At 39.8% G+C, this 25,010-nt stretch overlaps 1 protein-coding gene across 2 annotated transcripts in view; it reads left to right on the plus strand.

Moving 5' to 3' along the window:
• VAV3 (vav guanine nucleotide exchange factor 3) overlaps positions 1-25,010 on the plus strand; it is a 221,197-nt gene that overhangs the window by 190,969 nt on the left and 5,218 nt on the right. For both annotated transcript variants that reach the window (XM_054980021.1, XM_054980022.1), the window contains exons 23-25: positions 548-664; positions 1,653-1,740; positions 15,719-15,848. In XM_054980021.1, coding sequence (XP_054835996.1) covers positions 548-664; positions 1,653-1,740; positions 15,719-15,848 — 335 coding nt within the window. The remainder of the gene's footprint in view (positions 1-547; positions 665-1,652; positions 1,741-15,718; positions 15,849-25,010) is intronic.

Here is a 25,010-nt window from a genome sequence, read left to right on the forward strand (position 1 = left end):
TGTCCCTTGCTGGAATCCATCGTGTGTTCCCAGAGACAATTAGATCATAACTGGATATGCAAATAAATCCCATCCTTATCTGTTGGTTACCTACTGATAAGTAAAGTTGAGGTTGAGAAGTGCATTTGCTTGATTATATGCCAGCAGATGCATTTCCCAACACTAGTTTTAGGTATCAGTAGATGGTAACCAACAGATAGAGATGTGATTAATTTGCACATGCACATCCAGATACCATCTAGTAATTTCTTTCTTAGATACTGCACTGGATTACTGGAACTGTAAAGACATTCATGTTTAAATATATGATTGGTGGATTTCAGCACTAGGTCACAGTCAACAAATGTGTAAGTCACTAACAATGTGACTACCCCCTCAAATCATAAACTGCTTACCAAACAGCTTATTATTATAATAGTAAGTTGGTATTTGTTGTTCAGGAAAAAAACATGAACAAAACACCACTGCCAGACTTTTCTCTGATACGTGTCCTCCATGTTCATCTTTGATTGCAAGTGTAGTTAACATTTATCTCTCTTCATTGTAGGTATGCTGGAGCAATGGAAAGATTGCAAGCAGAGACTGAACTTATTAACCGGATAAATAGCACTTACCTAGTACGATATAGGACTAAAGAGTCGGGAGAATATGCCATTAGCATTAAGTAAGTGAAATGTCAATTTCTCTGCAGATGGATTTCATTATTGCTGTACTTAATGTGAGAATATACATATGAAATATTTCAAATGTCAGTTTGGCTTACATTTTTAGAAAATACATTCTATCTGTTAATTTGTTTATGGGTCTAGGTAGCTGGGGTGTTTGTGTCCTTTTTAAAATCATTGCATCCAAATCCAGCAAGAATCAGTCCGTGTGCAAATATGGATTTCTTTTCATGGATTGTCCTCTGACTGTCCAGGGGTACAACTCAGTCCTAGACTGAAGAACTACATGTTCAGAAGCAGGGTCTGTATTCTTTACCATTTTCATCATGCCCCTATGCTTTCCCTTCCTTTACGGAGGGGAAATATAGTTCATGCATGCCCTTTCCTTCTTCAGCTAGTAATCTGTTTGGGGAGGGAGTGGGTGGGATAGTCGATCCATAAGTGTTTAGTGCATTAATGGTCCTGTGACTTGGGGCACAAATGACTTTATGCTAGTTAGCATAAGCTGATGTATTGGCCCATTTGCATTTTAACTAGAAAATGTTTAGAATTGATTTTGGCTATAAATTGAAGTCAAACAGAACCTTTTCCTGGACTTGAATGTAAATTGGAACAAGCTGTAAAGCGTCTAACAGAATTCTAATTTTTTAAAAAATTATGATTTGTTTTGTCCATACAGATTATTTAAGAGGATCTTACTTTGTTTCAAAGCTGATTCTCAACTTGAATTTGAATGCAAGCAGCATCATTGGATCCCATAATTAGATCTTGCTGAAGGTTTTTTTCAAAAAATCTGAATTAAGACTGCATCTTATGCCAGACCATAATAAATGTGCTTTGTTAATTAGGTGTCAGCCATGTATTGGCATGGATATATGTTTTGTCTTAAGAATTTATTCGTGTTCAAGTAGGGCATGCCCTCAAGTAATTATTGATCTCTGCTGATTAAAAACACATTTATATTCATAAGTTATTCATTGCCTATAGGTACAATAATGAAGTGAAGCACATCAAGATTTTAACAAGGGATGGCTTTTTTCACATTGCAGAAAATAGAAAATTTAAAAGTTTAATGGTAAGCATCAATTTAGATTTTATTCTCCTTTCCAAATGTGCAACACACACATCTCGCTGCTGTATTGGATTCTGAGTCTCTGGATCTGTAGAGAGAAATAGCATAGCTAAACAATACTCGACAGAGTCATGCGTGTTTCCATTCTTGTGTATGCTGATACTCAAGATGGCTTCAAACAATTCAAACAGTAGCAATCATTTGGTGATCTTTTCTTTTGGTGATCAAAGAGGTGATTAAAAGAGTGATAAACCCTGACTCCAAATCAAGACGAGTAGGATCAGCAAGCAGGTTATCCAAGGGAAAAAGAAAAATAGCAGCTACATAGAATTAAAGATTACACGAGCCATTACAGCACAATTTGGGAGTTAGCGGAGAGCCTGATTATTAGATAAGCAACTACTTAGATTTATTTATAGTATTTATATCCCTTCAGAAAGAACGACTCTCACAATACAAATATGTTTTTTCTCTCTCTGTGTCCGGTCTCTCTTGGCTTTGTTTCAGTACAAACTTCCTTTGGTTGTTTGATGCTCAAGTTGTGTGATACATTCAAGGATGCTTTACCTTAACAAAGGTTTCTTTTTGGCATTGTGCTGATGACACAAATGCACATTGACTCATATATTTCCAGGTAATACTACCAATGAAAAGAATTGTTGTGTGCTGTAACTCTTAATGCACTCCCACCCTTGACACTGCTTAGGTTGTAGTCTGCATGCATTAGCAACATAGAAACTTCAGAAGTCCTCACAAATGCCATTCTGTGAAGTTTCTGGATATATAAAAAATTATGCCTGGGGGAAGGGCAAACCATGAACCTGAGCTCATTAGAGAAATGGCAGTCAAAAATGTGATGGATAGACAATAGAAGGCTCTTACATTACATCCATTTAGTAAATGATTTGTCTTAGACCATTGTCATGGAATTGTTGGTGGATTTGACAGAGTAGACGATGTCTTTGCACAGAGAAGCAGGGCTAGCCTGGCTCTAGAGCTAGACATGCCAAGGAGGAAGTCTGGAGGCCTAGAATAGAACAACCCTGGAGAGGAGCATGGAAAAGAAGAGTAATACTGTTACATGGCCTTGTATAGATTAGAAGATCCATGTAACCTATATCAGTAGTACTGAAGCCCAGGTCAAAGAGCATCTGGGAATGGCAAGGTTGTCTAACTTCACAGGGATGAAGAAATTATTCATGGATAGATGTATTGGTTGAGGGCCAAAAGATAATCGTATGTATTAGAAACTTGAAATCACTAATTTTACATGGACTTTGTTAGGATAAAATGTAGCAAGAAAGAACTAACAATTTTTATATACTTTGAGAAGATGGTTCAACTATAGGTAGCTTTGCCTGTTTTTTTGAAGTTATAAGATAGTTAGCCAAGAATGTGAGACCTTCTTAAGAAATACAGTCATTTATTGTTAGGAGATGGTTCTGAAACCCTATGAATATGAGAAACTGAGGGCCAAACTACAAGTGACGAATGACACTTGAACAGCAAGTGTTTTCCTCCCTGTTCACTTGCCCTCCACTTGCCCTCAACTCAATCCACTTGCTGTTCAAGTGTCATTCGTGACTTGTAGCTTGGCCCTCAGTTGATCAAGAGCTTCTTCTTAGAAGGGGGCCCTTGCCTGTGACCTGCTTATCTTTGGGTATGATACTTTCTTGGGCTCACGTAATTGCTCTCCTTTAACGATCTGTGTAGTTATATGGATGGTGTGATTGTTCTATTAATTTAGCTAATACTAAGAAAACTAAATAATCATGTTTTAATAAAGGCTTAGAATGGAAGCAGAGATTCTGGAATAGTATTATGTGTGTACTATACCCGGTAATGAACCTAAAATGTTATTTGTGATGTACCTCTTGCCAGGAGTGAAATAATTTAATATAGGAAAGCTAACTAAACATTTATGGTACTCCTGTATCTGAATCAGGCCTGACTAGAGTGTTCCAGAACACTGTTACTTGCCATTGCTGTGTCCTTCCCTCACAGAGCCGTTAAGTGACAGGAGTTAGCTAAGCATGTCCAGCTAGTCTCTGAAGCTGATGGGGGGTTTCAGGTTTAACAGCCGAAGTTACTTGTTTCCATAGTTAGGTCTTGGAGTGTACTTGAAAGACTGTTGAGGCCTGTTGATTTCAAGGAGAATTGATTATTATCAGCTATGATCATTTCAAGCAATTCACAAACCATTCATATTCACAAACCATATATCTTTGATTGTTAGATGATAGAACCAACAAGGCAAGGATATATTTCTTGCGCTGTTGGTGAATTTGTGTGTTTGCGGGATCTTCTGTTTCCTGAGAATTGCATTGGATGCAAGGAGCTGTGTTAAACAGGAGATAAAAGGGTCTGAAGATTCCTTGGTTTCTTCTTGGCAGAGTCTGAATTGGGGACTTGTATGAAAACAGAAGTTGAGCAGTACAATCCTAAACAGAGTTATACCCTCTAAGTTCTGTTAGACAACAGAGTATAGACCAACATATAGATGAAATCAGAAATTGTCAGAACATACCTTGCTGGTTGCTCGCTGGTTGTTGAGGCCTGTCCGGGAAGGATCTTAGCTATGTCTGACACTGTACACGGAGAGACAGTGCATTGAAGTCAGTGGGCATAGAAGGGAGTAATTCTCTTTAATATTGTACTGTAAGCCAGTCACCCTGTTTACCATGCAACTTGTCATGTCCAACATAGCCAGAATGCTAAATCTTTGGTTAGGACCACCAATGCATTTTTATGTTTCATAAATTAACTTAGTATTTTATTCTTATTTGGTCTGAAGCTTGGCCTGATTGTGGTTTTAGAAACTTAAACATGGCTGAATGGAATGAAAATATTGAATGAATTGCTGATGAGAGAGCAGTTTACAGTAAATGAACTGCCTATGCTCTCACTTTGAAAAAAAAATGCAGTGATTTTGAAGTACCAAACAATTAAGTGCTGTGTGTTTGCTGTTTAACTGTTGTACTTCAGCCCAATTGTTGGCTCCTCCACTGGCTTCTTTATACAACCAGGCTTTGAAGATGGTTATTATTACTGAGAAAACATGTTTTATCTATGTACCCAAGTAATTTCAGAGTGTTTTGTCCTATTTCTTGCTGTTGTGATCTTGGGGTTTTCCCGGGTCCATATGGCTGCAACCTGTAGAACTCTTTCCTGGGAATAAGCTCCATTGACTAAAATAAGACTTACTTCTGAGGAGTCCTGCCTAGGGATTGCTCCCTGTATGAAGAAGTGCCTAGAATGAAAGGGAGGGGAGTTGGAGATCTGCTGTGGGAGGAAGGAATAAACAAAATTCCATCCCCCTCACATGCATAGACATTTTAAGCAGGATCCAGTCCATCCTTCAGTGTTAAATTTATGCTGTCCTGGCCTATTTAGGAAGTGTTGCCTGTTGGGTTGTCAGGTCAGCCTATCAAACTTTGGGAAATTGGGAGGGTGTCGGGAGGATTTGCAGCACTGACTGTTTTATCCCTTGCATGTGCCTCCACAGCCCACCACAAACATGTCACTTCTGGAAGTGGCATTGTTGCGGGGAGGAGGGGGGGAGGTGCATGCATTTTGTGCCAGTGCTGATTCCTTAAGAATGGGCCCCAAATGCTGTCAGCCCAACCTTCATCACAGAGTTGAGAGGAAAAATGGAGGAGAGGAGAATGATGTAAGCCGCTTTGGGTCTCCATTGGGGAGAAAGGCAAGGTATACTTGAAGTAGATATCAAAACAATTCAACAACTTTTGATGTAAGAATTCTGCAGAATTACCATTTCTTAAAATAGTCTCACACGGAATAGCAATGGTTCCTTTAACTGCAAGTAGTTTACTCTTTAAAACTATAAATAATTTTTTAAAATTGGAAAGCAAGATTTGGTTCCAGTAACACCTTAAAGACCAACAAGATTTTCATGGTATGGGCTTTCAAGAGCTTTGTCTCTTGAAGGCTCATGCCGTGAAAATCTAGTTGGTTTTTAACGTGCTACTGGACCTGAATCTTGCTCTTCTACTACAGACCAAAATGGCCATCCACCTGAAACTTATAAGAGTGAAGTTTACTTCAGGCAATATTTCAGGAGGAAAAGTGTACTTTTGGATATTTATTTATTTTACAAAATGTATAACCCACATTTCTGCCCTCATTTAGTTACTTCATTTATACCCTGTTTTTCTCCACAATGGGGACCCAAACTAGCTTACATCATTCTTTTCTTCTCCATTTTATCCTCACAACAACCTTTTGAGGTCACTTAGCCTGAGAGGGTGTGACAAGAGATTTAGATGTGGGCCTCCCAGATCCTAGTCCAACATTCTAACCACTATGCCATACTGGCTATGTATGGGCCACTGAGGAGGCTAATAAATTATATTATAAAATCATATCTTAAGAACCATTAAAACCAACAAAAACAGAACATTAAAACAAAACCAGGGCTAAAATACACATATAAAAACAAAAATTAAAATACTGGGCAAAAAAAAGAGGTATCAGTGAGGGAATGCCAAACAAAACAAAAAAATTCTTGCCCTGCTGGAAAACAATAGCAAAAGGGCACAGGTGAGTTCCAGAGTTTTGGTACCATGACTGAGAAAGTCTTCTTCTAGGTTGCTACTCGCCTAATCTCAGAAGGTGTGGGCACTCAAATCAGGGCCTCAGACAATTACTAAAGTGATGGGGTACATTTATAAGAGTGTAAGCCATCTTTCAGGTATGTTGCTCCCAAAGCATATAGGGCTTTAAAGGTGAACAACAGCATCTTGAATTATGCATGGAAAGAGACTGGAAGCCAATGTAGATCAGCCAAGACTGGAATGATATGGTCTCTGTGGCCCAATCCAGTCATTATTCTGGCAACAGCATTCTGCACCAGTTGAAGTTTCCAACAGTTTTAAATGACAGCTCCATGTAGAACACATTGCATTAATCTAATCTATATGCAACCAGAGCATGCATCACAGTGGCTAGATCATTTTTGTTCAGCAAAGTCTTCAACTGGCTAACCAGTTGGAGCTGATTAAAGGCACTCCTGTCTACAGCTGCCACCTGCTTATCCAGCAGCAGGCCTGGGTCCAAGAGCATGCCCAGACGATGTACTTGTTCTTTCAAGGGGAGTGCAACCCCATCCAGAATGGGTGACACCTTAAATCCTATGTGACACCTTCTGGTCACCAGTAGCACTTCCATCTTGTCAGGACTAAACTTCAGTTTGTTAGTCCGCATCCACTCCAAAACTGCCTCTAGGCACCGGTTCATCATTTCTACAGCCTCCATGGGATCAGCCAGAAGTGCAAGATTGAACTAAGTGTGATCGGCCTATTGGTGGCAGCCTAGCCCAGATCTCCAGATGTCCTCACTCAGTGGTTTCATGTAGATGCTAATAAGTTCAGGGGACAAGATGGAGCCTTGTAGGACCCCATAGGCCAAAGACTAAGGGATTGAGCAACAGTCCCCCAGCACCACTTTCTGAAACCTACCCTCCAGGTAGAACTAGAACCACCAAAAACTGATGCCTCCAAGCCCCCATGCAGAAAGGCAAGCCAGAAGAATACCATGATTGATGTATTAAAAAACCATTGAGAGGTCCAGGAGAATCTACGGAGTCACACTCCCACTGACCATCTCTCAGCACAGATCATGCACCAAGGCGATCAAGACTGTTTCAGTGCCAGGTTTCCAGTCCCCAAACCAGGCCTAACGCCAGATTGGAAAGGATCTGAACAATTTGCTTTGTCCAGGAAAGCTTGAAGTTTTACAGCCAAAAGCTGTTCAGTCACCAGGCACAGGAATAGAATATCTGAGATGGGTCAATAGTTGAGATCTCCTGGGTCCAGAGTAGGATCCTGTAAAAGTGGACACACTACAGTCTGTTTCAAAGCTGGGGCAACCACTCGCTCTTTCAAGAAGGCATTAACTACCTCTCAGATGCAGTCAACTGGCTTCCTTTCAACAGATTTAAGTAGACAGGAAGGTCATGGGCCATACAAGCAGATGGCAATCCTTAAACTTTCAAGGATCCTGTCCACATTCTCAGACTAAATAAACTGAAAAGTATCCCAAACAACTGGATGGATTGGCACCTTGGCATTGTCTGACCTTGTTACTGCTAATGTAGAATTGGAATGGATGCAAGAGATTTAACTGTGAAGGTGCTGAGCAAAACAGTCACAACAGGCAGTCTACCTCTTCCTGAAGACCAGATCCCAGTAGGCCTCTAACCACTTGGAAGAGCACTGTGTCAATGCAGATGCAATGGGGATGACTGCCATGGAATATGCTTTAAAATGAGTTTTCGCCCGTGTCTTATTGGACTCATCCCAAGTCTTCCTCCACTGTCGCTCTTGCCATCTCATTTGTCTTTTCATCGCCTGCAGCTATCTGGGTTCTAACACTTGCTAGAGAGCACCTAGTAGCTGTTGTGTCAACTATACAGGTCATTTCCTCATTCCAGAAGTCAATTTAATTTAATTTAATTTAATTTAATTTAACTTAATTTAATTTAATTTATACTCCACCCTCCCCACTAGGGCAATGACAGAAGCACCAGCCACATCAACAGGAAAATCCCCTAGAGCCATCAGAAAGCCATTTGGATCCATCTGGCTCTGGGGACAGATCATTTTAATAGATCCCCACCCCTGCAGTCTTGGTGTTTAAACCTGAGCAAATAGTGATCTCTCTGTGACAAAGGAACCATCATTAATTTCTCTATCCTCAGATAGCATTAATCCCACCCAGAAAAAAAAAAGCAGATCAAGACCTGACCTGTGGTTGTCATGGAGGCGCTGAAATCCTGAGCTTGTCCTGACAAAGCCTTGGCATGAATGTTGAAGTCCCCCAGGACAACCAGCCTAGGGGTCCTCAGTACCACCCTTGAGACCGCTTCCATTAGCTCAGGCAGGGAGACTGTTGGGCAGCTGGGTCAGCAGCAGTACACCAATAGAATCCCAATTCTGTCTTTCAATCCCAACATTTGGTACATAACCTCAAATCCAGAAGTGTCCTGAAAGGGCACCCTGCTAGGTGGATGGAGACTTGGTGGATGACAGTTACGCCAGCTTCCCACCCACCAGACCTATGCTAATGTATCACTGGGTACCCCAAGGAACACAGTTGGGAGAGGTTGATACCTCTTCCAGTCAAGTCTCAGCGGTACGTGCCAGGCCATCCCTCTCATCCAGGATTAAATCCTGGTTGGCTGCCATTTTTCCTGTAACTGACCTGGAATTTAGAAGTGAGATACTTCAGAAGTTTTGACATTTGGGATAACTAGTAGATCCGAAAAAATTATATCCTTCCTGGAACTCAAAATAAGTAATTTTAGAAAATGGCAGAAAATTAGGATTTAAGAAACTGTAGGTGGACTCTTGGGAGAGATACATCTTCCCACTGTTACATGAAATTGTAATGGTGGTACATTCTAAATAAAACCCCCAAACTCCCAACCATTGATTTGGAAAGAGGTGATGCAAACTGCAGTTTCTCTTCCAAACTTGTGGCTTTGAAATGTGAAATGTCTCTGCCTTGACTATGTGCCTGTCAACGTATTTCTGTGCATCTGGCGCAGGGTGTGGCTCTTGAAAGCTCCTTTATGTCTTCCAAAGATAACACAAGAGGCTGTCTTGACCTGTTTCTAATGTCATATGGTTTAAAAGACAAACAACTTCTTATCACAAGCCATGTAGTTAGAGAGTCATTGTAAGAGTTATCTGATGTTTAAAAACAAAAAGGAACTTTAAAGACGAACTGATTTATTGTGGCATAAGCTTTCTAAGCATTTGTGAAGTAAAGCCTACATCATCACTTGAATGAAGTATGACTTAAGTTGGCAGAAGTATTGTATTTGTATAGTTAGTAGAAAAAAATTATAAACAGCAGGGACAAAATACCATGAATCATTCTATGCAAGACTCGAGCACTGCGATCATTCACAGGGAATTTTTCTGAAGTCTGCTTACTTAGAACAATTCTTGTAACCTAACATTGTATTTCAGTATATTTAAAACAAAAGTGAGAAAAGGAATTTTTGAAAAGCAGACATTTAAATAATCTCACTGGAAGAGGCAAATATTCATTTGACCGGATTGACTGGAGCTTCTTCTGGCCTAGAAATTTGCAACTAATATTCTGAATCATGAAATGATAATAAGTATCCGATACAGAACAATATGTTTTATTAGTTAATTTAATGCATTTTTAACACCCTCCTTCCAAGGATCCCAGGGCAGTGTACATGAGTCTTACTCCATTTTGTTCTCACAACTACACTGTAAGATTAAGTATATTTGAGAGAGTAAGAAACTGGTCCAAGTCACTTCATCCTTTTTCTAATCACAAGATCCTTGTGAAATAGATAAGTGAGATAGACGGGCTGAAAATGACACAGTAAATACATAGTTTTTCTTGCCTCCATTTATTTTCACAACAGCCCTGTGAGGTAGTCTAAGCTAAGAGACAGATTGATTGGCCCAATGACACCCAGTATATTTTATGGCAAGCAGGGATTTGAATATTGCTTTAAAAAAGCATTCATCTTGTCTACTTAGACTGCATGAACTTTTGCAATATTTATATTTTTATAGCAGTGATAGCAAGGAAGTTGCTGTTAGGGGTGAGCATAATGGGGGGGGGGGGAAGAGCTGAAAATACACACAGAAATTGCTAGTTTGGTTCGTTAAAGCAGCTTTTGGAATGCTGAACCAAATCCAGGAAACTAAATAGTAACAAGTCCCTCCCACCAAAAACGTGTGTTGTATTTTATTTCGTTTTGTACACAGGCAGTACACAGGCAGTGGGCTTGCCTCACAGGGCAGCAGCTTGTTTTCCTGAACAGCTCATCAGTCAGATCCCATGGGGAGAGGGATCTTACATTATTAATTAACTCTGTTGGCAGGAAGGGGAAATGAGACCAATGCACGTGAATGCATCTCTCCACCACCACCCGTAGCTTCCAGGGAAATGGCATTCTCTCCCTCGCTGCCAATTGGGTCCTCACAAGGGAGACCCCTCCCCTCTCTTCTGTCAGCTTTGGAAATGTTTGGAAGGGAGATTTCAATCACAGGCTGCAATTCAAAAGACTCTTCCCTGGGAGTAAGTGCTATTGAATAACATGGGATTTACATGTTTAGGATTGCTTCCATAGTCTTTCAGGGCACTCTTTTTTTTTAGTCAAATGGCAAATGTGTACCTACTCTCCCCTTTCAAGAACAATCTTGCCTGCCCCCACAGCAAAAGAAAAACGTATAGGGAAAAATAGGTCTGTTCGGATGGTGTGGATTGGGGGAATTCAGCCAATAATTCTGCCTGCCTGTACTTGGGTGATGGAGAAGACTGACAGAGAGAATGCCCCATTTTGCATGGAACATCAAGCATCACAAGGAAGGATTTGGATACTCTCTACATTGTAAGGACAAAACTACAAAGCTCAAGGAAACATAGCAACAGCAGAATTCAAAGGGTAATAAGTTATTGGCACTATAGAAAAAGAAAAATTGAACATAACACAGGATTGTTTTTAATGTTGTTGCACTGTACTAGTTGTAGCACTCCCTACTTGGGAGCACTCTACTGCCACTGCTCCACCTGTCAACACTCACCTTCTCTTGGTCCATTGTTGTGTGTGTGTGTTATTGTGCTTGTGGAAAAACTTGGTGGATCAGTGGTTGAGACTAGGAGGGGGATGAATAGTTGGTGCTGGTTTTGGTTAAGTGTGAAAGCAGCTGCCCCAGAGCCTTGTTTCCCCATCCCCCCCTGAAAAGAACAGTATGCATTTGCACATGTGTGACTAAGGTGCATGCAACAGGCCAAAACTCATGAAAATGAAAAAAAATCAGAAGGAACAGTTCTAAGCTGGCATGAGCCCACCCGGAACAAACTAGTAATGGAATTGAGTTATTCCGGATCCCCCCGGAACCAAAACTGAAATGGAAATTTTCTTGATGCACACCCCTAGTTACTATTCTACACTGTTGAGATAAATGTAAACTACTTCTCATGTTCCGGGGGGATCCGGACAGCTTCAGTACTGGGGGGAAAAAACCCTGAAGATGCTGTAAAAGGTCTGTTGTGCTTATAAGAGTCCCTATAGATCATATATCTGTTCATAACTGGCATTTCAAAACTGGAAGTAATAGGTACAATCTGGTCCTCAGAGTTAAGCAGTTTTAAGCCCCATTGATTTCAATTAGTGTGTTAAGCAGGTACTTAAATCGGTCCCACTGGAGATTAATGGGACTTAAAGTGCTTTTCACAAGATCATGGCCAGTGTTTGGAAACTGCAAGTGCAAGGTGATCTTCACATATGAATTTAGAACGGTTTTTGTTGAAGTTTGTAATGTGAATATGTAAACTTACATTGTGCAGAACACACCTTTGAATTGCGAAGTCTTCTCTCCTGTGAGGTGTTCTATTTTAATAAGGGTCACATGCTCACATAAACAGTTTGTGAGAGACTTGAAAGTAATTTCAAGCTTCCTTTAATGTGCCTTTTCTGGTGTGACTGCTGTCTCCATGTTTACTTACTCTTTGGACTTGGTTCACGTAGACTTTCATCCGTGTGGGTTGGTTTGGGGAATGATTAAAAACCGCACAAGCGATAGACTTTTCAGTGGCCCAGACATCATTTGCATGGTTTGTAAACTGGCCAAGAATCCAAAATCATGTCGTCCACATCATGTTTTTACACATGCCTGAAACAAGCATGCCAGCAACCGCAAAGTCAGTAATAATCACAACCAGGAAGCTATGTATAAAGTGAGGGTCAAAGTCTTCATATATAGTTTTCATATGTAAATGAGGAGATAAACTTTTTTCCGGACTGTATAATTTGAGACTACAGGAGACAGCTAATCTGATTGAATGCATAGCAATAAAAATGTTGAGAATATTTGTTCTAGCATGTTACTGAGAAGGCTAGATTAGTGCTTTATATGCAGATATTTAATTTTTAATTCAAAAGCCATGAATAGGCATTCTGAAACATTACAGTCAACTTTCAGCCCTGGTGTTGTATAATGCTATGTCCAAAAAATAAGATCTCTAATATCTGACCTATTATATGAAGGGCAGGTAGTCCTGGCTTGCTTGACTGAGACCTGACTGGAGGAATCTAATATTGTTTAGTCACAGGTGTTGTCCGCTGCGTATAAGGTGTTTTACCAGCCTTGACTGCGGATGGTGGAGTAGCAGTTCTTTTCCTTGCATCTTTCACAATCAACAGATTGTCAGGTCTTGCCAGGTAAATCCCCAAGCACTTCACTGCATCACTCAGTGTATGAGTTAAAGTTACTTTATTGAAGAGAAATACCAGTATCAAGATGGTCAGACAGGATCATTGGCTGGAATGGTTCAGGATGGCAAAGCAAGGTTAATTATAGGGCAAAGTCCCTGCCCCCCCAGTAAGGAAAAAAGTCAGTTAGGATTTTGGCTTGCAGAGCCTGGGAAGAAGGGAGGAGGGAAAGGATGAGCATTGCTCATCTCTTAGATGTTCGGTGCAGTCTCTGCTGTACTTCAAGGTCACTTTCTCAGGCCTGCCAGAAACCGTTACCAAAACACCTTCAAGATAAGCAACTAGCACTCCTTCAGCAAAACAGGTTTTACTCTGCATGTTCTCAGAGGCATATTAATCCAGCTAGCATGACAGACACAGTAAGACATTTTAAAATGGGGGACTGGGCTAGCTGCGTCCTTCCTGCAGGAGCAGAAAACCCATTAGGAAGGTTCTCCCCTCAGAGATCCCTGTTGGATTCCATGAGACTCTGGGGGATTTTGAAGGCATCAACAGTGGCTCTCTGGAGTTCCTGATCGCCTCATGGAACGGTAACTTGCTTGGGCATAGTCAGGGATCATGTCTTGGTGTTTTCTCTCACTCTGTTCTGGTTCCATGGTTTATGAGGGAGCCAGGGAGATAGGAAATGGATTGGGATATGAGTAGAGCATCGTTGGGATGAAACAGACTTGAGATTAATCAGACCACTTCATAGGTCTTCATGGGCTCATTTAAGACCTGTAGGGTAGTAGTGATAGTGGAAAAGGCCTCTACCACCTTTGCATCTGCCGAATCTTATCCAGGCTGAAGTCAAGAGGCTAAAGCAGAACAAATTGATGCTGAATCCAAACCAGGTGGAGGTGATGCTGGTACAGGTTGGCACAGTCTAAGAATCCTTTCTGTTAACTGAACTGGTTCATCAATTTGCTCCATTCTTTGATTCAGCCAGCCTTGTTTTTGGCTTCCTAGAACCTGCTGTACATGGGGCTGCCATGAAGAGAGCCCAGAAACTGCAGCTGGTTCAGAATGTGGCAATTCAGTTATTCTCAGGAGCTAGCCTACAGGATCACGTAATGCCTGTTTTAAAATAGCTTTTTTGGCTGCTGCTGTCATTTTGTTTCCAAATTCAATCCATGGTGCCAGGTATGACCTTTAAAGACTTTCATTTTTTTTTTTTGAAAATTTTTTTATTGGGTTAGAATCCATTATTTTTACATTTACATTCAATTTTCCCCAATTTTTCATCTCTAACCCCCTCCCTTTCCCCCCCTTTTGTTGACTTCCAACAGCTTTCCAACCCTTTGTCCCCTTTCCCTTACTTCTATTAGATTCCTCTATCTAAAACAAATATATATTCTCCATTAATCTAAGCAGTACACCCTTAACTATTTTTAACATTGTATACCCAAACTGTAAGTCTTTGTTTCCATCTTAGATAAACAATTTATCCCATTTTTCAATTTCAAATATTTCTATATATCGTAAACCATGTAAATCATACATTCATTTAAATCAAACAATTTGACTTATTCTCTATATATTACTCATTCTATCTTTTTGTAATAATTCTGTATAACTCTCATCACGTAGTCAATCAATTTGACTCATCTGTATCTTCAGACAATCAGTTTGGTACATTTTACAAAACTTACCAAAGAAAGAAAATATTATTAGTTAATCAATCCTTATAGACTTTCATGATCTAGGACTCCCTTATATCACATCTCTCCCCGTTTGTGCCTTTGTACCAGTTTGTCTTCTAGCTGTCATTATAAAACGTCCTGCTTTGCATCTATTGGAGCCTTTCTTTCCAATAATGGTTCCCACCATGTGGAACAGGGTCTCTGAGCTAGGCACTGTCCTTAGATGTTTTCAGTAAACACTATAATGGTCTCTTATTTGCTAGGAGTTGTAATTGGGTTTAGGACTTGTAATTGGACATTTTCATGGAGGGGCGTGTTAATAGGGTGTCATTGCATTATCTGTTTATACTTAAGAATTGTAAGCTGACTTGAGCCGCAAGCAAAAGGCAGGGTATAAATATTTAAATAAATAAATATGCTTTTCGTGAGAGTTGGGCTTAAGTCGTTTGTGGTTCAACACCCTTAGCTTCATATTTCTGAATGTAGACCAGTGCAGTTATCTTTTCATGAATCATGCTTTCACACTTTAAGGTAGGTAAAGGTAGTCCCCTGTGCAAGCACTGAGTCATTACTAACCCATGGGGGGATGTCGCATCACGACGTTTTCTTGGCAGACTTTTTATGGGGTGGTTTGCCATTGCCTTCCCCAGTCATCTATACTTGACCCCCAGGAAACTGGGTACTCGTTTTACTGACCTCGGAAGGATGGAAGACTGAGTCAGTCTTGAGCTGGCTAGTTGAACCCAGCTTCCGCCAGGATTGAACTCAGACTCGTGAGCAGAGCTTGGGCTGCAGTACTGCAGCTTACCACTCTGCGCCTCGGGGCTCACACTTTATACTACTGATATGACTTTCTTTTGTGATTTCCCCCCTTTTTCATCAGAAAGTTCAGCAAGCTTTCCTGCAATAACTAGTAACAGAGGCTACCATTATTCTGTCAGTGGTATGTCTCCATTGGTACCTATTATGAATATCTACTTTTATAAAAAGTTTACATTAAAAGCACTATGCCCAAGCAATGGAGGAGGGGAGCACAAATTGAAGCTTCAAAGTATTTTTTTTATTTTTGAAGGAACTTGTGGAGTACTACAAGCACCACTCTCTCAAAGAAGGCTTCAGAAGTTTGGACACAACTCTCCAGTACCCATATAAGGAATATGAAAATTCACTGGACCAAAGGAGCAACCGACCAAGTAGCAACTGTAAGCATTTAATATTTAATAACAAAGGCACAGCAATAGGTTAAAAAAATCTTCATTTTGAATTTCTTGACATATAGCCAATTAATATGATAATGCATTTAGCTAGATTTTTCTGCAGCTAAGCAGAATTAGATCTTCTGACAGGTTTATGAACAGGTCTGGTTAGACTTCCTGACTGCCTGTGCTTAAATCAAATCACTGCTCAAACATCTATTAAAAATGTAAGTGAGCAATTGATTTGTAAACAGACGTTTTGCGTTGGATGTGCTGTTTTCAGCTACATGAATTAATAAACATGTAATTCTAATCTTGCATTTGGCATATAAAGAGAATTATTCGTGTGATTTAAAACCTCAGACTATAAACTAGAGCTTCTGTGAAGAAACTTAATTTCTTACGGATTCTCTCTCTAATTCTACTCAAATTCTAGGCCAAACTTGATATTCATTTGAAGGTTTGGTCACTTCCTGATATATCTAAAAAGCATGAAGGGGGAAGTTTGGTTTACCCCTCACCTCCGTTATTAGATATGCAGTGATAGAAATTTCCACTCATAGAATCATAGAATCATAGAGTTAGAAGGGGCCATACAGACCATCTAGTTCAACCCCCTGCCCAGTGCAGGATCAGCCTAAAGCATCAATATCTAGTTACGATTCTGTGTGCTTGGGTGGATGGAAGATTATATGAGTTAAAACTGAAACAAGATGGTTAATCTTATTTAAATGTGCATATGTTCAGCCATATACAGCAAAAGTAAATCTGCCTGGCAACTGGCTGTTAGAATTGGCATTATATCTGAAATCTATCTTTTTAACATTGGAAAGGGAACATGTAGGAATAATATCTTTTTGATAAATGGAAGTACATTGGAAAACTGCCAGATGGTCTGTAGATATTATAATCTGCCCATGCAGAGCCCAGAGTTTGTATATGGAAATACAGTATAGCCACGTTAAGCTCTGTGCCTGATAATGAGGGGGAAATGAGAATACTGTTAACTATTGCAAACTATTGAGGAGAGCTCGATCCTAGCTTGTGGGCTCTGCTTTTGACTGTACTGCCCCTTGTTTTTGTAACTTCATTGCTTTGCTTATTTTTCTTTAATTTGCTTGAAAAGCAGACTTATAAGGAAAACTAGGAATATTTTCACCCACAAATCTGAAACCGCCTGATGCTTCTATCACTTTGTGATGCGCATGCAAAGCCTTACATTGGTCAGACTGCCCATTTGCATTACATCTGTCTTCTTCTCAATATTCTTTTCCACATTTAACATAAATAGCAGGAGAAACTCAAATATGGTAGAAAGCCTCACAAATGAAAACAGTCTTGATTTCTTTAATCCCTTTTTCTTTCCTGTCTCTTGCCCCCACTCACTATTTTTTCCTATCAACTGTTGTCCTTCTTTTGTAATCAAGTCTTTGGAGCTTCTGGCTTTCTGTATCACTCATCCATCTGAAATCAGTTTTGGTGTTCAGCTAGTCTATGCGCATTACTGTTCCCTACGTTCTTTTTTTATAGCCTTTTGCAACCCCCCCCCCTCTTTATGTCATGTCCCTGTTTTCTGTGAGGTGCACTGCTTCCTTGCTTTGTCTGGTATTTTATTTTTAGACTGAACATTCTCCAGTGGGAGCAGGCACAGATATCATACAAGCTCCGCTTAGACTAGCAAATACATATTACTCATGCTGCTGCAGTGTGAATGTTGACATTGTGTCTTGAGGTACTATAGTACGTCTGTGAGTTGATAGTGCAGAGCTTCGACTATTAAATAATTCACCTGCTGACAGTGGCACCCCGAGTAAAACTTGTGTGTCTTCTGTTTTCTCTGCCCAACAGCAGCCTCCCATGCCATGCCATTTGAAATTCTTCCAAATTCTTCAAGCATACTGTTGAATAAACACAGAAGCTGCTGTGTAGGTGTGTTTGCAGGGGGATAAAATCCACAGTCACAATGCAGAGCTAGCTCAATTACTGCTGTTGATGAAGAGCTACCAAATGTATGAACTAACTCAAAAATGGATAAACATTTATCAAGGCAACAGCAAAATGATTTTATGAATGCTATTCTTGAAATGACCTTCAGTGCAATTTTCCTGTTAAGGTTCAAGAATCCACAGGGTGAGCTGGTGATATGACAAAATAATCAGTGAACTGATCATGCTAAAACTCCATTTAACTAATCATTTCAATTCAGAAAATTGTTGCTGTTTTTTTTAAAAAAAATTCTTGTATCTTTAATTTGACTTTATGGTCCACTATGTATTTCAAGCAATAAGCTCTTTAATCAACTAGTCAAAGGCTGGATGTCCACTGCTTTTCTTTTTCTTTTGGCTAGTGTTAAATGAAATAAAAAGACAGTTCTTGTCATTGCAGATAGTTCCTAGGTTATTTCATTGCTTTCAACATTTCGCTGGGACAATTAACCATGTGTATATTCCAGTTGTTTCAAATCTTGTTGACAGATTCTGATTCTTAAAAAGTTCCCCCCATTTTGTTCCATGTCATATAAAAAGTCTCATTGAAAGGATTTCTAAGGCTTGTACTCATTATCAGCATTACCCGTAGCTTTGTGCTTATTTAAGTTCTTAATTTCCAGGATAATCTTCCCTTTTTCCCTTACAAAAGCCTAGTTGCCTCTGCGATATCATGCTCATCTCTGGTAAGATTCAGTAAGGAAGAAGAAATGTGATCCAGAGGGCTTTTAAAGGAGTTCTGCTGAACTCGGTTTCAGAGTTGTGGTTTATGACTCATGATGGCAGTCATTAAAGGCTATATTCTTATATGGCTCTGCAGGAAGACAGAAGAGAGATATTTTCTCTCTCTTGCTCCCAAAGTCCTTGAGGAAAAGCCAACCTTCTTGCTTCATATCAATTTTCTTAAAAAAGAGAAAAAATAGAGAAAGGCATTTGGTCATGAATTTATAATTGAAGAACTGCAGCAGAATTGGAATATGGAACTGAATTTGCAAATTCAGAAAACTACCAGGCAAGAAATACTACAGAATGTTAAATTTCTGTAGACTTTAGTGTACAATTAATTTTAAAAAGTCTTTTCAGCTATTGGGCACCTAGTAGATTCTTTAAGTAGGGGTTATTTGATGCTGGAGAGGTAAGCAACTAAGATCCAGTTTGACACACATATTATGAATATGTCTGATTATTTCAACACATTCACTTAAATGTTTACCTCTATATTGGGTTATATTCCTTCTTAGAACCTATTGAAAGAATAAACATTCTGTTACTCCTCCTTCACTTAGCGTGAAGTCAGCATCTTGCAGGCCAAGATGTCCAGACTATTAAAGATCGCAAGTAGTAATAAACCATACAGAAGGGTTTATCCACAATTGGTGACTTGTTTCTGTTCACATCGTGATTGTGCCCATAATCGTGTTGGTTTCTCTGTGTAATATATCTGACCCATGAGAAAGCCTGTTGTGATTATTTGAGCACCATCTTGGAGCCTGAGTGTTGAGTTGGTCTATGCCTTTCTATTACTTTTTAAGTACAAAGTTCCTTCAGCTTTCTGTAGTATTTCTTCCTCCCCCACACCATATGAGCTCCTACAATGATCCCCAGTGTGGTGTCTGAGGGTGCCATTGCCTTCCTGTGCGCTTCCTGGTGCTTACTTGTTTCTTCCCCAAAGTAAAGAAATAGTATTACTTTTTCTCTTCCTCAGGAGATGCTTCAGAAGTGCCAACAAGGCATCAATTTTGTGTTCCAGGGAGCGCCCGTTCAGAAACAGCTGCCTTGAATATACTCAGATGTTTCTTGCATTGGTGCAGCATTGTGGTGGGAGAAACGGCACCTATTAAAATATCACCTTATTGTGCACATGTTAAGGAGACAGGACCTCTTTTAGATTTAGGTTGCAGCAACACGGAAGCTGGCTTTGCACAATACAGTGCAAGGCACATTTTCTGTCTGCATGATACTTCTCACAAGACAAAGTGGGACATGTATGCTATGTTTGCATTTAGCAATGGGACTCCATTTTTAGCACTCAGCAAAAAGCAGCCATAGTACATCATTTTTGCCAGCATTGAGATATGTTAATAAAAACAGCAATGCAATCTACTTTTGCATACGCGCACCTTTAAGTGACAAATACCCACCACACAAAGAGGCAAAATATCCAGTTATGCAAGTGTTAAGCTACCCTGTCATCTTTCATCTAAACCTATGCTCCAGCCTAGGGGGCCTTGATGCAAGATTGCCAATTACTTCCTGCTGTATCATGTACTTTGATACCAATGCTAAGATAAAAGAGGGAGTGGGAGAAAGGAGCTACAAGAGTAGAGGAGTAAAAGCAAATCCTAAACATCTGTACTTCTGTTCAGACAGGAGGGAGCAAAGTACAGATTTGTGAGGCTGAAGGAGTAAACATGTCATCAGTTTCCTGTTTTCTAAAACTTAAGTAATATGACAACTTCTATTTTGAAATTATTTTACCAATATTTCAATGTCTTCTTGCTTGTCTCTCTCTTTTTTCTTTCTTTCTCTAAGCCCCTTCTTTGTTCTGTGGGTTTTCTTTTGTAACTTCTCCAGACTACAGCTTTGTTCCCCCTTCTTCCACTCCTTTCTGGTCAGGTACTGCTTTACTGCATTTTATATTTCCTCTCGCTTTGCCTCTGTTTTTTGCAAATATAATATTTCCGTTTCTGTGTGCAGTGCAAGTTAGGGAAGGGACGGATTTGCTCTTTCCCCCTCCTCTTGCCCACAATTTGACTAAACATACATCAATGGCTTACAACTTTTCAGAGCAACTGGGCAGCTACTGCATGGCAGTGAGAACGTATAAATTGCCTAAAGACATGAAGGGAAGGACAATTGTGTGGGTATTTCCCAATGTTTAAATGTTATCACAGCTAAATGTTATCACAGCTTTGTAGGATCTGCTGTTGGTTTAGCAGATTAAAAAGTACCAAAGCTGATTCTGAATATGGTCAAAACTGGACAAAGAGTTGCAGGCTATACAACCAAGTTAAATCTAATGGGTACCTCTTGTTACAATAAGTGGCGAAGACCTCAAATTCTTATTATCAAAGTGGCCTCAAAATATGAAGGACATGCTTTTGTGATTCAAATATTCGTCCCATCCCTAAAGAAAAATTTTCTGCAACATGATCCCATGATAAAGAACTTCATTCTAGAGAAAAAATGTATTAGATTTTTGCACGTATGTTGTCTGCAACTTAATTTTATCCATCTGTTTTTCTATGCACTTGTATTGTTTTTCTTCTTTTTTCAATGTTTGAGTTTGTGTTTAAAGAATTTAGAGTTTTTACCATGCCCCTCAAGGACAGCTTCTCTTTAAAACATGGAAAATCTTCAGGTGTGGCTATGTATTTATTCATAGCCCACCTCATCTTAAATTCCTAGTGTGTACATAAACAGTTTAGATGACTGGGGAAGGCAACGGCAAACCACCCCGTAACAAAAAATGTTTGCCAAGAAAATGTTGTGATGTGACATCCCCCCGGGGGGGGCAGTAATGACTCGGTGCTTGCACAGGGGACTACCTTTACCTTTTTTTACATAAAAGGTAAACAAAGGTATATATTCCATTTCACAGACTAAATTTTTCCCTATTAAGACCATTTCATGATTCTGTTTGTTGCAACATGATTTGACAATTTCATGGAGGAAAGTGCTTTTAAGAAGTGAACCCTTCCATATTCACACACATGAATACATGAAGCTACCTCATACAGAATCATACCATCAGTCCATCAAGATCAGCATGATCTTCTCAGACTGGCAGCAGGACTCCAGGCTCTCAGGTAGAAGTCTTACACATCACCTACTGCCTGATCCTTCTAACGGGAGATGGTGGGAGACTGAACCTGGGACCTCCTGCATGCCAAGCAGATGCTCTACCATTGAGCCGCGGCCACTCCTCCATTTGGAGATAATAGATATGTTTGAAGGACAAATAGGGAATGGCAGTTTCCACTTGGGCTTTCCAATTCGTGACTTAACATTACAATTAAAGTTAAGTGGGTAGAGCCAGAGATGGTCATGGTGGGGAGACTAATAATAAAGAACAAAGCATATTTTGAAATCTCTCACATTTCAGATAAAAGCTGCAGGTCCAGTTCTCCTCTCTTTGTCATAGATCTGAGTCGTCCAATAAGCAGGATTGGTATTTGGTTCAGGTTAGAAAAAAGAAAGTACTTGCTGACAACAATGCATAGTTAATTAATAGGGCAGTGGCTGCTAGTATCAATGGCTTTAAAAGGGGATGAGACAAATTAATGGAAGATGCTAATGGCCACGAGCGCTAAAATAAACCTCCAAGTATATAGCCAGTACATCTCTACATGCTAGTTAGGAGACACATAAGCAAACAGAAACAGAAAATATTTGGTTGGATGCCAAGTTTGTGAGGATCCAGAGGAGTTTAGCTGTGTAGCAGCAAAATAGAAAAGAGTCCTGTAGCACCTTTAAGACTAACCAACTTTACTGTAGCATAAGCTTTCGAGAATCACAGTTCTCTTCGTCAGATGCATCTGACGAAGAGAACTGTGATTCTCGAAAGCTTATGCTACAGTAAAGTTGGTTAGTCTTAAAGGTGCTACTGGACTCTTTTCAAGTCTGTGAGGGTGTGTGATTTTCACCTCTTTCCATGTGTGCAGGGTGGGGGTGATTTTCACCAATTCTCTTCCTGTGAGAGACATCTTATTCCCTCCAAGCTGTTCTTAGGGAGCTTCCGGGGTGTTCTGGGCTGCTATGGCAGGTGGGAAATGCCAAAAATCATGCCCCCCTTGTTACTCAAATAGGCAGTCTCCTAAATAGTTGGGTCCTGGGGGAATTAGCTCAAAGGAAACAAGTGAGAGGGAGTAACTGGGATTCTCCACCTATGTTTACGGGGATTATTTCCTTAGAGAAATCTCAAAATAAACCAGCCAGATGTTCAGCCATAAGTTTTTTTTTTAATAAAAGAGAAATAAAAGGGCAAATACACACAGCACACACAAGAGGCTAACTAAGAGAAAATCAGGGAGGAATAATAATAATAATAAAATTCAATTTATATACTGCCCTTCAGGATGACTTAATGCCACTCAGAGTGGTTTACAAAGTATGTTGTTATTATCCCCACAACAGAACACCCTGTGAGGTGGGTGGGGCTGAGAGAGCTGGAAGCTTTGACTGACCCAAGGTCACCCAGCTGGCTTCAAGTGGAGGAGTGAGGAATCAAACCCGGTTTTCCAGTTTAAAGTCCCGTACTCTTAACCACTACACCAAACTGGCTCACTAAACTGGAAAAGGGGAGAAAGCTGTTTTGGGGAAGGCAATAGTTACCAGTCTCGAGGATAGAGGTCCGCAGAGAGAGCAGCAGAACAACCAGTGTTTCACAAAGAAAAAAGTCCAAACAAATTTGGGGGGCGTGTGTATGGATCCAAGGACACACACACAAACACACACACGCACATATGGCTAGGGAATCCAGATATAGGGCAAATCGCTCCCTGGGGTAAGCTTACGTTCTCACTGCCAAAACAATAACTTAATGGGTTTTCCTGAGGTAGATTATGAGTTTGAAGAGGCTTAATGGATCTACCTGAGGTGGACTATAGGTATAAATGGTGCTTGATGGCCCTTTGAGTACCAGATGGGAAAAGCTACAAAGTTTGGTGAATAGTGTTGTGGTGCTTAATTGGGGTAAATGGGTGAGGGGAAGTGAGACAGGGTGTTATTTAGTCAGCTGTTCTGATTCCCTTTGTAGAATATTATTCCTGGCTCTTACCTGGTTGGCATCCATTTTGTGCCAGGCAGTGCCTTGTGTTTCTGACATATGAAGGAGGGTGTTTATGATTTCATATCTATAAACTGTCCCCCAGTGGGAGAAGGAGTCTGACTGCTAACTGACTGCTAACACCCTCTTTGCACATGTGGAAATTCTGGATGGAATCTAAGTCATAACCTATGTATACCAAGCATGTAAACTTCTGAGAAATTAAAGCTGGATTAGGACATTTGCTCTCATTTTATGTTGATTTTAAAGTTTCTGCATAGCCCACAGGCTCTTCTTTTGTTTTGAAACAATGTCCTGGCTGAGCCTGGGATGTCTTTCTTAAGGTCTTGCCCAACAGGAGTAATCCCTTATTTAATGTTTTGCCTCTGAATTCTTGCTGATCCTATCCTCACCTTTACTGTTCCTCTGCAATCATATTTTAAGGATTTCTCATAAGGTGACAATAATGTTTGACAACTTTGAGAGAAGTGTTTTTTCATGGCCAGATGTAGACAACTTTAAAATGTAAACTAATGTCAAATAGCGGGGTCTCTCTCTCCCCACTCCCCAAATATTTTTGTACTCTTATAAGCATATTTATAAAGCTGGCTGTTTAAAGGGATTATGCACTAGATAACGATAGAATAAAAACAGAGTATAATTCATTTTCATGCTATGATTTGATCTTAAGCATTTCAATTTTGGTCACTGAAGTGTGTGCAGTTATTTTTCCAAAGCACAGTATCTGTTATTGTTATGGGAAAGCTGCTGAAATGTGTAAAATATTGCCTTTTGGTACCATATAAGACCACAATAAAATATGACACAAAAGCATATGCTGCAATTTTAGAACATAAATGACAATCTTTATCATAGCTGTCTACATATTTTTCTAGTTTGGATCCTATTTTTATGTATCTCCACGTTTTAACTTGGGGAAAGCCAATTTTGCAGTCTGTGAAGCCTTTTTTAAAAATTGGATGCTGATGACTTGGAGGGGAATATTTTTGCTAGCGTGAAAGAATTTAAGTCCCACAATTGTATCAATTTCTCTAAATATTACACTCAGGGATTCTTTTTTCCAATGGTCTGAGAAGGTTCTTGCATTTGCCCCGAGTTCTAAATGGAACTGTCACGAATCATTCTATTTGCCTTTGCCAGGCTTTTAAAAGCAGAAACTAGTTCTAAAGGATTACTGAAATTTGTTCTATTGAGATATGGGGCAGGATCTTTTTAGTAGCAGCTGTTTTACTTTTGTGCTGCTCTTCTGTTGCTTTTAATGCATTTAATACTTAATCTATTTTATTTTGCCATCTTTCTGTTTTCACACTGGATATATCTATAGAAAGACAACTCAATGTAGAAAAATGAAACAGAAAAGAGCTACCTAGGAAAACAATAGGTACGAGCCCCTGG

This window comes from Eublepharis macularius, chromosome 5 (genome assembly GCF_028583425.1).
Source record: "Eublepharis macularius isolate TG4126 chromosome 5, MPM_Emac_v1.0, whole genome shotgun sequence".
Taxonomy (NCBI): Eukaryota; Metazoa; Chordata; class Lepidosauria; order Squamata; family Eublepharidae; genus Eublepharis; species Eublepharis macularius.